Source organism: Sarcophilus harrisii, chromosome 2 (genome assembly GCF_902635505.1).
Source record: "Sarcophilus harrisii chromosome 2, mSarHar1.11, whole genome shotgun sequence".
Lineage (NCBI taxonomy): Eukaryota > Metazoa > Chordata > Mammalia > Dasyuromorphia > Dasyuridae > Sarcophilus > Sarcophilus harrisii.
In genome coordinates this window covers 361,981,375-361,993,441 of record NC_045427.1, presented here as the reverse complement: position 1 = coordinate 361,993,441, position 12,067 = coordinate 361,981,375, and the positions used below count along the sequence as shown (strand labels likewise).

The window sequence follows — 12,067 nt, the reverse complement described above, 5'->3', positions numbered from 1 at the left end:
AGATGGTGCAGCAAGCTGGCACAGTGGACAGAATGTGGAATCTGAAATCAAGAAGACTCATGTTCTTGATTTCAAATCTGGTCTTGGACATTTACTACCTGTATGACCCTGGGAAAGTCACTTAACCTTGAAGAAGGAAAGAGAGAAAGAAAGAAAAAAAGAAATAGAGAGAAAGAAAAAGGAAGAAAGGAAAGGAAAGAGAGAGGGAGGGAGGAAGACGAGAGAGAGAGAGAGAGAGAGGAGACTGAGAGAGAAAGAGACAGAGAGAGACAGAGACAGAGAGAGACAGAGAGAGAGAGGGAGACAGAGAGACAGAGACAGAGACAGACAGAGAGACAGAGAGAGAGGGAGACAGAGAGAGACAGAGACAGACAGAGACAGACAGAGAGAGAGAGGGAGACAGAGAGAGACAGAGACAGAGAGACAGAGACAGAAACACACAGAGAGAGACACAGAGAGAGACAGAGAGAGAGACAGAGACAGACAGACACACACACACAGAGAGAGAGAGAGAGACAGAGAGAGAGACAGAGAGGAAAGAAGGAAGAAAAACTTGCTGTTTATTATGTGCAAAGCATTGTGTTATATATCTTCTGGGGATATTAAACCCTTTTTACCCGAGAAATTTTTAATGCAATCCCAGGTATATAGGCTTTACATGACAAGTAAAAATGTGCATACAGGGAACTACTTAAGAGCTTCTCAAATATGATTTGATCTGTGCTTTAAGAATATCAATTTGTTGAGTCAATCAAAAAACATTTATTTAGGGCTAACTATGTGCTAACTACTAGGAACACAAAAAGATGTAAAAGACAATATGCTCTCAAAGAGTTAACAATCTAAATGGAAGAGACATGCAGATAAAAGCATTCCCTTAAAACGGGGTTTGTCCCACCTATCTGCTACCTGCTTCCTATGATTGCCATCAGGAAAATAATTTTAAATTTGAAAACACTCTAGAAGGATGAATTATTATTATAATCCCAGAGTCACTCCTTAACTATCTCAGTAACTCTGGGCAAGTCAGTTTCCTTTTCAAGTCAGTTTCCTTTTCTTGATCTGTTTTTTTCATCTCTAAAGGGAGGGGGGCGCTTTGTTAAATACTCCCTAGAGTCTTTTACACTTTTAAATGCTAAGGGGTTTGCTTCCTAAGGCCATGAGCTAGTCGCTGACATGTCCAGGACTAAGAAATCTGACCTCCTGACTCTTTGACCAGGGTTGCTTCCTCCACACCAGGCTGACCCCAGCCATGAAGGTTGTCAGAAATGGAAATCTTTGCAGTCTTATGGAATTTCAAAGCTGTCTGGGGCCAAGAGGAGTTGGGGGAGTGGTGGAGACGTCACGAAAGAAAGTCTTCTCTGTTGACTGGGTTGTCATGGCAACCTGAGCTGTTCTCACACATTCCAGTGATGGGGGAAGGCTGTGGGGAGAGATGCATTTGGAGTTCTTTTGAGTCTAGTACCTGGGAACAAGGAAATCAGGGGAAAGGAGGGGCTGTTCAGTTAGCAGAAGAAAGAAAATTAAAAAGTAGTAGCACGGGCATTGTGACTCAAGTGAAGATGCAGGGCAAGAGGGAGAGTCAGATGCATTTTTTTTGTGGCTGGCAGCGACCCCTGCCTTTGAGTTGATTTCTTCTCCAATCTTCCCCTATACTTATATAGGGAAAGAAGCAGGAAAAATGGGAGTAAACTCTACTGTCTCTCAGCTCCCCTTTCCTTGGCCTCAGGGAGGCCCTATTTTCCCTTTCTTTTGGGGTGGTGCTGCCAGGGGATTTCTTCGATTTCCCAGACCTGGTCTAGCACACTCTTACTCATCCTTCAGGGCCCATTTCAAACCCATCCTCTTCTCTGAGATTGTCACAGATACTCTCAAATGACCCCTTTATTCTTTTAGAACAATGCATTGCTAGCTTTTATTTTTGCATCAGGACATTTTTCTGCACAGCTAAGTGGCACAGTGGATAGAATAACAAGCCTTAAGTCAGAAAGACTCATCAACCTACTAGCTGTCACTTCACTGCATTTGCCTCAGTTTCCTCTTCTGTAAAATGAACTAGAGAATGAAATGACAAACCACTCCAGTTCTTTGCCAAGAAAATCCCAAATGGGGTCATGAAGAACCAGATACAACTCAACAAAAAATTTTCCCTTTGTTTTTTCCTATTTTCCCTAATACTCCAAAGACCACTCTGACAGAGGCTCCTCAATCCCATTTGCTAATTCGTTCAATTCCCTAGGATTTCATTCATCTAAATCTTAATCTGGAATAACCAAGGGCAACTCAGTGCTGTCTTGCTACCTTAGTTTTCTACTCCCTGCTAATTATTGTGCTCCATCAGCACAGTTAGCTCCACAGTGCAGTGTAATAGATTATTCCAAGCACCCGTCCAGAGCTTCAGATTCTCACTAGCCTTATCTATTGCCTGCAGGAGACTTGGAAGACAAAAGGCTAATAATTACTTCTAAGGGCAATGACTGCTTCCTTTAACTCCACAGATAAAGTGCTCCACCTGTCTGATTATAGAGATGCTGGTATATTTAATTCTATTCTTCCCTTTTCTACTCTTTTCCCAACATGTACTCTCTCTGTTGATTCAACTCTTTATTGAAAACTATCTTTGAATTTTGGTCTATGACAGCAATTCCCAAAGTGTTATCTGGGGGCTCCTGAGAGTTCTTGAGACCTCTCAAGGGATCCATGAGCTTAAAATAACTTTAATAATGAAACTAATATGTCTTATGGTAAATATCAATCAATATAACACATAACCAAGAGCCCTTTGAGATCTTTAATAATTTTAAGAGTGTAAAGAGTAAGGCAGTTAGGTGGCCCAGTGGATAGAGAGCTAAATTCAAATTCAGCTTCAGGCAATTACCAGCTGTATGATCCTGGGCAAGTCATCTAACCCTGATTGCTTCTCCCTCTAAGAAACAAGCTTAAAAAGCAAGAGTTTGAAAAATACTGCTTATGGTATTGCTCACTATTCTGGGCATAAAGTTTTAGGAGGAACATTAAAAAAAATGGAATGTGGACAGAGGCAGGTGGCAAGGATGTTAAAGAGCTTCATGGTTTTGATGAATTAGCATGTTTAGACCAGAGAAGAGAAGCCTCAGACAGAGTTGCCATCTTCAGTTATCTTATAGACCCTCATATAGAAAAGATATTAGAAATATTCTGAGCAGTTCCTAGGAGACAAAACTTGAACCAGTGGATTGAAATTATAGAAGGTGACTTTCCCTGAGTCAGGTACTTAGATTAAAATTACAGTTTTGGGGAGACATGAGTAGATAATGGTTCCTATGAAAAGTATCTGGAATTTTTAATAGATTCTGAGATTAAAATGTCAGCCATAATATGAATCAATAGAATGTTATAACAACCTAAAAAGTTTAACATTATCCTAGATGGTATTTAGAGAGTTATAGTGTCCTAAAATTGGCAGATAATGGCATTGTTATACTCTGCCCTCCATGAACCACATCTGGGAGGGTTGTGTTCACTTCTGTTTATCACCCATGATAAACAGGACCTAGAGCCAGTAAACTTGTGAGAGAGTGACCAGGATTAATGTCATGAGAGGATTTGTTAAATGAATTGCTATCTTGAACCTGAAGAACAGAAGACTAGTGAAGAAAATGAAAGCTTCACGTATTTAATGATAATAATAATAATGACAATAACATTTATATAGTACTTATTATATGCCAGGCACTGTACTAAATGTTTTACAACTATTCTCTTATTTAATCTTCACAGCAACCCTGGGAGGTAGGTGCTATTTTTATCCCTGTTTTATAGAAGAGAAAACCGAGGTAAACAGAAATTAAGCAATTTGCTGAAGAGCATACAAAAGTTAGTAAATGCTGGAGGCCATTTGGAATTTAGGGCTTTCTGATCCCTGGTCCAAACTCTATCCACTATGCCTGAGGATAGAATTAAATTTAAGTTTAATATAAAGAGAGCTAGAAAGCTGGAGGGGGGGGAGAGGGAAGAAGAAAGGGAGGAGGGAAGAGAGAGTAGGAGAGAAGGAGGGATGAAGGGAGGAAAGGGAGAGAGGGAGAGGAGAAGGGAAAGGGAAGGAGGAAAGTGAAGGATGGAGGGAAGGAGGGATGGATGGAGGAACGGAGGGTGGTAGGAGAGGGAGAAAGGAATGGAGGGAGGTAGGAGAGAAAGGAAGGAAAGGGAAGGAGGGAGGCAAAAAAGGGAAGGAAGGAGGAATGAGGGAGAGAAGGAGGAAAGGGAAGAGGGGAGGTGAAGGAGGAAGGATATGGAAGAAGAGAAACTAGGTGGTACAGTGTGTAGAGTACTGGCTGTGGAGTTAGGAGAACTTGAGTTCAAATTTGACCCTTAACCACTTACTAGCTGTGTGACCCCGGGCAAGTCACTTAACCCCAATTGTCTTCAAAGAAAAAAAAGATAAAACGACAATTTTAGAAACAGTAGAGTTTCTAGAATAGTTTAGTATATTATAGAGTAGTTTAAAACTAGAATAGGCTCCGAGAGATATTCAGGTGGAGAGTACAGGACCGGTTTCTGCTTTTATTATAGGTTGAACTCCATAGCCTCTAAAGTCTCTTGCAAATATGGCATCCTGTGATTTTCTGAGAAGCAGGTATTATCCTATGGTGGAGTCTACTTTTCTGAATAAGTTTCTGTGTTTGTGTTACCTAGATTTTGTGTATTTCTGGGAAGAATTTCATGTATTGTGCTGGGCTGTGAATTGCTTGAGATCTTAGAGATGTAATGTACCAAAGGGATTGGCAATGGCCATGCTGTTTCCCAAGGCCAGAAACAGCCAAAGTGATGAAATCTCCTGAGTCCTTCTGGTTTTATTCTCTCAAAAAGGTCTGTCAAAGGCTCCATCCAGTAACATACCACAAAAGGCCAAAATTAGAAAGTTGCTTTTTCTCACTTTTCTCTTTCTCTTTAAGAGTTCATCTCCAAAACCGTAACTGCAAGGCCTAAGCCGCGAACCACCACCAAAGCCCCACGACGGAGCACTTCCACAGCTCGGCCCACACCTCCTTCCACCCCTGACTGGGCCGAGCAGATTTTGCAGCTCCTCCGAAACCGCTCAGTCACCCCGACTACACCTATTCTGAGCTCTACTCGACGGCCCTCTGGCCGGAGAGGCGGGAGGAGAAAGGGAAGGCCCAGCACAGCCTCCCCCCCCCTCCGAAATGGGGCCGTCCGACTGGTCACCCACCAGTCCCTAGGGCGGGACCGGGGCCGTGTGGAGATCTATGTGGGCAGGCGCTGGGGCACCGTCTGCGATGATGTGTGGGACTCCAAGGCTGCAGCCGTTGTCTGCCGCCAACTGGGCTTCCCCTACGTGGTCAAGGCAGCCAAGAGGGCAGAGTTTGGTGAGGGCCGCTCCCTGCCCATCCTCCTGGACGACGTGCGCTGCACAGGCCAGGAGAGAACCCTGCTGGAGTGTTTCCATGCTGGGGTGGGCAAGCACAACTGCGACCACAAGGAGGATGCAGGCGTGATATGCAGCCATCAAGATCCGGATCTATAGACACATGGGGGGGGGGGGGGGTTGGAGCTGATGCTGAGGGATGATGAGAGTCAGAAGTGGCCTTGTGGGCTATTTTGCACTGTGCATGTGTGTATGTACATGTGTGCCCATATGGGCAAATATGTGTAGTTGAGATTTTCCTCCCTCCCTTCCTCCCTTCTCTTCCTCCCTCCCTCCCTCCCTCCCTTCCTCCCTCTCTCCCTCCCTCCCTCCCTCCCTCCCATCCTTCCTTCCTTCCTTCCTTCCTTCCATCTTTCTTTCTTTTCTTTCTCCCTCCCTCCCTCCTTTCCTTTTTCCTCTAAATACTCAGAGGAACAGCAGGGCAAAATTTGGAAAATCGAAGCTCATCACTCAAGTTTGGCAAGGTACAGAATTGGAGTCATTTGTTTTTTTTCAGCTACATTAATAAAAGGCTAGTGTTTGGAGTAATAAAGATAAGGATCTTGACATCTGTTTTGTTTGTACCATATGTGGGATATTTTGTTTATTTCCATCCATCTTAAGAGGGATTTTGATAGACTAGAGTGAGAGAGCAGTGGCAAGGATGAGGATTGGAGACTAGACCAATGAGAACCAGCTGAAATAGCTGTAGGTGGTTTGTAAGAAGAAAAGCTATAAGAGTGACTTGATTGCTTTCTTCAAATAATTAAGGAGCTACCATAAGAAAGAAAAAAAAGATAAATTCTTTATGACTCCAGAATAGTGTCTGGAAAACAATAATTATTTAATACATTCTTGCCAATTATCTGAGTGTTGACAGATTCCAGAAAACAGAATAGGTATAAATGCAGGAAGGACAATTTTGGGTCACTATCAAGATCCTTTGTTTCAATATTAAGATACAATCTGATCATTGAAGCCATCTAATAATGGAATAGGGTGACTTCTATGATAGTGAATTCTCCATCACTGGAAATGATTCAGAGACTAGACAGGCATCTGTTAAGGATGCTATAAAGGTCCTTTATTTCAACTGAACAAATCATTTGCTACATGCCTGCTCAATAGGTCCCTGGGCTAGATATTGGAAATATGAGAATAAAAATGAACAGTTCTTTCTCTTCACATTCTGTTGGAGTTCTCTTATTAGGTAGTTCTCTTATTCTCCCTGTAAATCCTACAATTCTTTGAACATCATATCAAAAAGCTCCAGTCTAGTATATGGAGTCAAAAGTTATTGTGTACAAAACTGGTTCCTCTTTATGTGACCATAGGTAAATCACAACCTCTCAATGCTTCAGTTTCCTTATTTATAAAAATAAAATAGTATATAAAGTCCCTTCTAGCTCTAAATCCTCTGACCCTATAAATCAGGTAGTCCCAGTCCCTGCCCATGAGCACTGACCAAGTAAAGCAGTCATAACTTCATATTTTAGAATGTAAACTCATTTCAAGTAGGGATTGTTTAGTAGTCACTTAATAAATTCTTCCTCATTGGTTGATTGATTGAATAGTGTTCTATGAGCTTCCTTTTTCCTATGAATCAAAGTTACTCATATGAGGTGGACCAAGTTTGGCCAAGGGACATGAGGAACGGTTTCTGCTTCCTCTAATGCAGGTAAATGAGAAACCCTTATCACAGAAACTATATATTTGCCTTGACTATTCCTGAAGTCTTCAGTTCCAGCTTCAAAAACTACTGGGTGGGACAAGCCCTATGGTAGAATGATTTTCCTTTGTGATTGTGAATTTGTCACTTCCCTAAACTCCATTTTTTAAACTTTCAAGTGAAAGAACTAGACTAAATGAGACAACTCTAGCAGTTGTATCTATGGAGTGACTTCTAAGTTAGTAAATTCTCCATCATTGGAATGATTCAAACAGAGGCTAGACAGGCATCTGTTAGGGATGCTATAGACGTCCTTTAGTTAAACTGAACAAATCATTTGCTAAATGCCTGCTCTATGTCTCTGATTCTGAGGTTGCTTCCCACTCTGATAATCTGTTTTATGATTCCAAGGCCCCTTCTGACATTGACGTTCTAAAGTCCTATGGAATATCAGAAAGGGAAGGAAGTATTGGCTGAAGTATTCCTATCTTAAATGCTATATGTTGAATAAGAGTCTCAGGAAGCTACTATGCTTGTACTATCCCTGCTGAGTCAGCACCCTTTGGAATCCAATTAATTCATCAATAAACCACTTATTAAGTATCTACTATATCCCAAATGCTGGGGATAGAAATACAATAATGAAACTATTCCTATTTGGAAGGAAATGAAATTCTGGTAGAGGAGTTCTATTTACTCTAGAGAAAGGAGGAGAACAATCAAATTAACTTGAGAATCTGGCCTTTTGATGACAACTTATCAAGTATGAAATTATCATATAGACTTCCTGAAATCTTCTGTAGAACCATTGATTATTATTGATGAACAAATCAACAACAGTTTAGTAAACACCTCCTATATGAAAAATACTTTATTAGATGGTGGAGGAGATATAAAATTTAGATAAAACATGGCCCATGGCTATAAGGAACTAGTCTGGTATGGGGGATATCAGTGTAGTAAGGGGATAAGTAATATATCTATAGTTAGCACCTTCAACTTTAAGGATCGGTAACTTTTTGGGGAGGGGGACATATTCCTTCTCTTACTGTGGATCCCACTAATAGGTGATTTTCATGAGTTGCCATGGCTAAAAAATGCATTATTCTGTGGTGAGCCTAGTGTTATGCCTTTCTAAAAATATATCATCATATTAAATGTGCATCAAAAATTAAAGTACTATCTCCTTGGAAAAGGTCATCTCCAATATGACTCCAATCTCTTGGAGTCAATTTGAGTTAGGTTTTAAAGGATTTAGCAGGCAAAGATAGAGAGAAAATACATTTTATGCATGGGAAAACAGCATGAAGATATGGAAGTGTGAGAGAAATTTTTATAGTTCTAGAGATTTGTCTAATTCTACTATAGCATAGACCTTTTTTGGAAGTCCTTTAGCCAGTTCTCTCCCTTTACAAAGAGAAGGGCAAAGAAAGCTCAAAGTTACATAGCAGATTCTAGCACCCAAATTTTCTGACTAATATTGCCTCTTTCTCCAGAACATTCAGTCTAAAAAGACCTGATCCAAATTAGTTTTACATCATATTTTGGCATGTCCTTATGACAGGAAACTGAGATGGGTCAATAAATTTCTCCAGGCTTTGTCATGGCAGTCTATGAGACTGGATAATTGGGCTATGACCGCAACCAAATGTTTCCCTGTGTCTGAGGGCCCTGCCAAAATCTGAGCTTCAGAGAACAGAATGTATTGGGAGCTGGGAAGAGATGTCATCTTTGCTGCCATATTGCAACATGCCCCTGATAAATGCTGAATAATTGAATCTACTTTGTCTTTTATTGTTTCACTGAATGTTTTGATTCTTCTTCTTTGAAAGTATTATAAGCAATAATTCTATTTTCCACACCAGAATAAGCTGCATGTATTGACGGACAGGATATTTTGGAGATACAGTACAAAATTGACAAAACTGTAAAAATATAAGACCATTTATTCTTAGAATCTCTTATAGTGAGAGCCTCAGACTAACCCTGTGTGGTAGGTAATACAGATGCCTGAGTTCACACTGCAAGTAAAGGGTGTAGTTTAGACTTTATATCCACATAAACACATATCTTTTGATTCCAAAGCCAACACTCTTGCCACATCATGAAACTTTTGCAAATAATAACGCACTATATGTAAAACATCTTTTTACCTCCTTTTAGCAACAAATAGCTTCCATTTCTATAATCCTTTACTATTAATAGTGTCCTACAAAATAATCTTGCAGTATACATAGGACAAGGATTATTACTTATAGTTTGTAGATAAAGAAATTGAAGCTCAGAGAGATAAAATGCTTTACTCATGGTTACCCAGATCTGAGTCTCAAAACCCAGGGATTCTGACTTTTTCTACTGTTCTTTCTATAGGTTTCCTTACCTTATTCTTCCTTTTCCTGGTACAATTCTCCATCTTCATCTTCAGTAATTTATGTCCCATTTGTTGTCCATCATTGCACAAAGACCCTTCCAATGGTACACTCATCTTCTGCTTTCTGTCCCCTAATGGTGTCCCATGCTTCTGATCCATACTACCCAAATCATCTGGTTCCAATTCAATGTCTTTCCACTCCTCTCTCTCGAATTTGTAGTTAAAGCAACTGAGTTCAGATTAACATACTGTGATCTTGGGCAAGTCATTTGGGAAAGCCCTAGATCTGAAGTTAGAAGATCTGAGTTTGAATCTTTTTACCTCTTCACATGCAGTAAAAATTTACTAATGAGGTAATTAAATGAAGCATACTACAAAAAAAGATTCTAGATGTGACTTTTTGTTGTTGAATCATTTCAATCATGTTCAACTCTTTGTGGCCTCATTTGGTAATTTTTTTTTAGCAAAGATACTGGAGTGGTTTTCCTTTTCTTTTTCCACTAAGTGTGATTAGTAACTCTTCAGATATGTTATTGAACTTGCCATGACTAAGTATTTAGTCATTATAATATTTTCAGCTAAAATTCCTATTGGATCTTTTGTCTTTGAGACACCCTTTTTAAGTTTCACATTCATTGTGCAATCTTTTTCATAATTCCTAACTAAACCTTTTATATATTTATTTTTACTTTTATAAAGTAATGGTGCGAGGAATATCATTTGAAATTTTGTTATTGAAATAAACACCTAATTTGATTTTATTGTAAGAGCTAGGAGTGATCTTTGGCAAGTCATTTAACTTTACTCAATGGGCCTCATCTATAAAAATCCAAGGGAGTTGGATTAATTGACCTGTAAAAAAGGAATCCAGTTCTAGATTGGTGATCTTGATGGGACTAAGTATTTCAGTGGTGAAATATTTGCCAGTACACTTATCCCTTCCACATTATGCATGTTAGGGTTGTATCACCTTCTACCCCTTGCAATCTGGAAAATCCAAGTAAAACTTTTTTGGTCCTCCCTTCATAACAGAGAAAAGTCTGAATTATTGTGATATTAAAAGATAAAATGTGTTGATGTTATACAATACAATATATATGTGTCTGAGTTTCTAAACTTCTGTGTTGTCTACTAGCCTTTGTATATTATGTGGCTTCTGTAAAACTCCCCCAATATTTCCATTTAATTTCTTATGACAACTCATGATATATCAAAACTGTGATGGAGAAAATCACAATGCGAAAGGGATAACTGTAGTTCTAAACAAATTTAGAGATGTCCTTGGGAAGATAAGTCTTTGATCCTGAATTAAGATGATCCTTCACAGCCAGGAGGGGAGAGTCCTATATAGAGGCTAAGGATGGATGAACCAAGCTTGGTTTCACAAACTAAAGTCTTGTGAAATGATTTCAAGGAATGTATGAAGGGTGATAGTGCTTACGTTTTAGAACTCTAGAAAAAAGTCCAATTAAAGACTGGAAGGGGCAGCTAGGTGGTACAGTGGATAGAGCACCAGCCCTGAAATCAGGAGGACCCGAGCTCAAATCTGGCCTCAGACACTTAATGCTTCCTAGCTGTGTGACCCTGGGCAAGTCACTTAACCCCAATTGCCTCAGCAAAAAAATAAAAATAAAGCCTGGAAAATAGTGTGAAAAACTTATGCAAGGAAAGAGTGGAGACTGAGAACGAAAAGAGTAGAGAAGATATGCTTAATTATAGGAAGGCCTTGGAACTTAGAGTAGGAGGTATGTTGAAAAACACGATATAAACAAGCATCCTTTGAAGGAAAAATTGTTTTTAGTTTAATCATGTCCAACTCTGTGACCTCATTTAGGATTTTCTTGGCAAAGATACTGGAATGGTTTGTCCTTTCCTTCTCCATCTTATTTTGCAGATGAGGAAACTGAGATTGGGTTAATTGACTTGCCCAGGGTCACCCAGCCAGCAATTATTTGAGGCCAGATTTGAATTCAGGAAGATGAGACTTTCTGATTTCAGAACCCATACTCTGTCCACTGTACCATTTAGCTGCCTCAAAATTGCTAGGTATGAATTTAACTTTGACTAATTAGGTTAGAGGGAGGCAGGTTCAGTCCTATAGAGAGAAGAATTTCTAATCAGTACTGATCTTCAGTGAAATGAGCTGTCTCAAGAGGAGCAGGGAGAAGGGTGTTTGTCCAAGCAGACTTTGAATGGTGACTTGTGAAAGATGCTGCTCAGATTCTTATATCAGCAGGGAATTAGACTAGATGACTTCTTAGTACATTTCCAACTCTATGTTTTATAATTCTGTAAGTCCCCTGAATTGTAAAAAAACAAAACTGTGATAAGACTGAATTTGAGCCACTGCCTCAGTTTCCTAATCTTTAAAATGAAAATATTTGATACTTGTTTCCTTAAGCTCACAAGAGCATGAGGATCCAAGGAGGTCATGAATATGAAAATGAGTTTTGAAATGTAAAGCATTGCATAAAATCTACTTCAAATTAGGTAGGCTGCATGACATAGAACAAAGAGTGCATGTTTTAGTCAGAAGGCTGCTCTGGAATTCTAACTCTGCTTCTTCTTCACTGTATTATCTTGAATAAGTCACAATTGCTATGGGTGACTTTTAATAGAGTTA

General features: G+C 39.6%; 1 protein-coding gene across 3 annotated transcripts in view; it reads left to right on the top strand.

Moving 5' to 3' along the window:
• Positions 1 to 5,971, top strand: part of HHIPL1 (HHIP like 1) — a 94,225-nt gene extending 88,254 nt beyond the window's left edge. For 2 of the 3 annotated variants that reach the window (XM_031953281.1, XM_031953280.1), the window contains one exon: positions 4,935 to 5,971. In XM_031953281.1, coding sequence (XP_031809141.1) covers positions 4,935 to 5,524 — 590 coding nt within the window. In that variant the 3' untranslated portion in view covers positions 5,525 to 5,971. The remainder of the gene's footprint in view (positions 1 to 4,934) is intronic. The other variant, XM_031953282.1, reaches the window with a different exon arrangement.
• Positions 5,972 to 12,067: the final 6,096 nt, after the last annotated feature.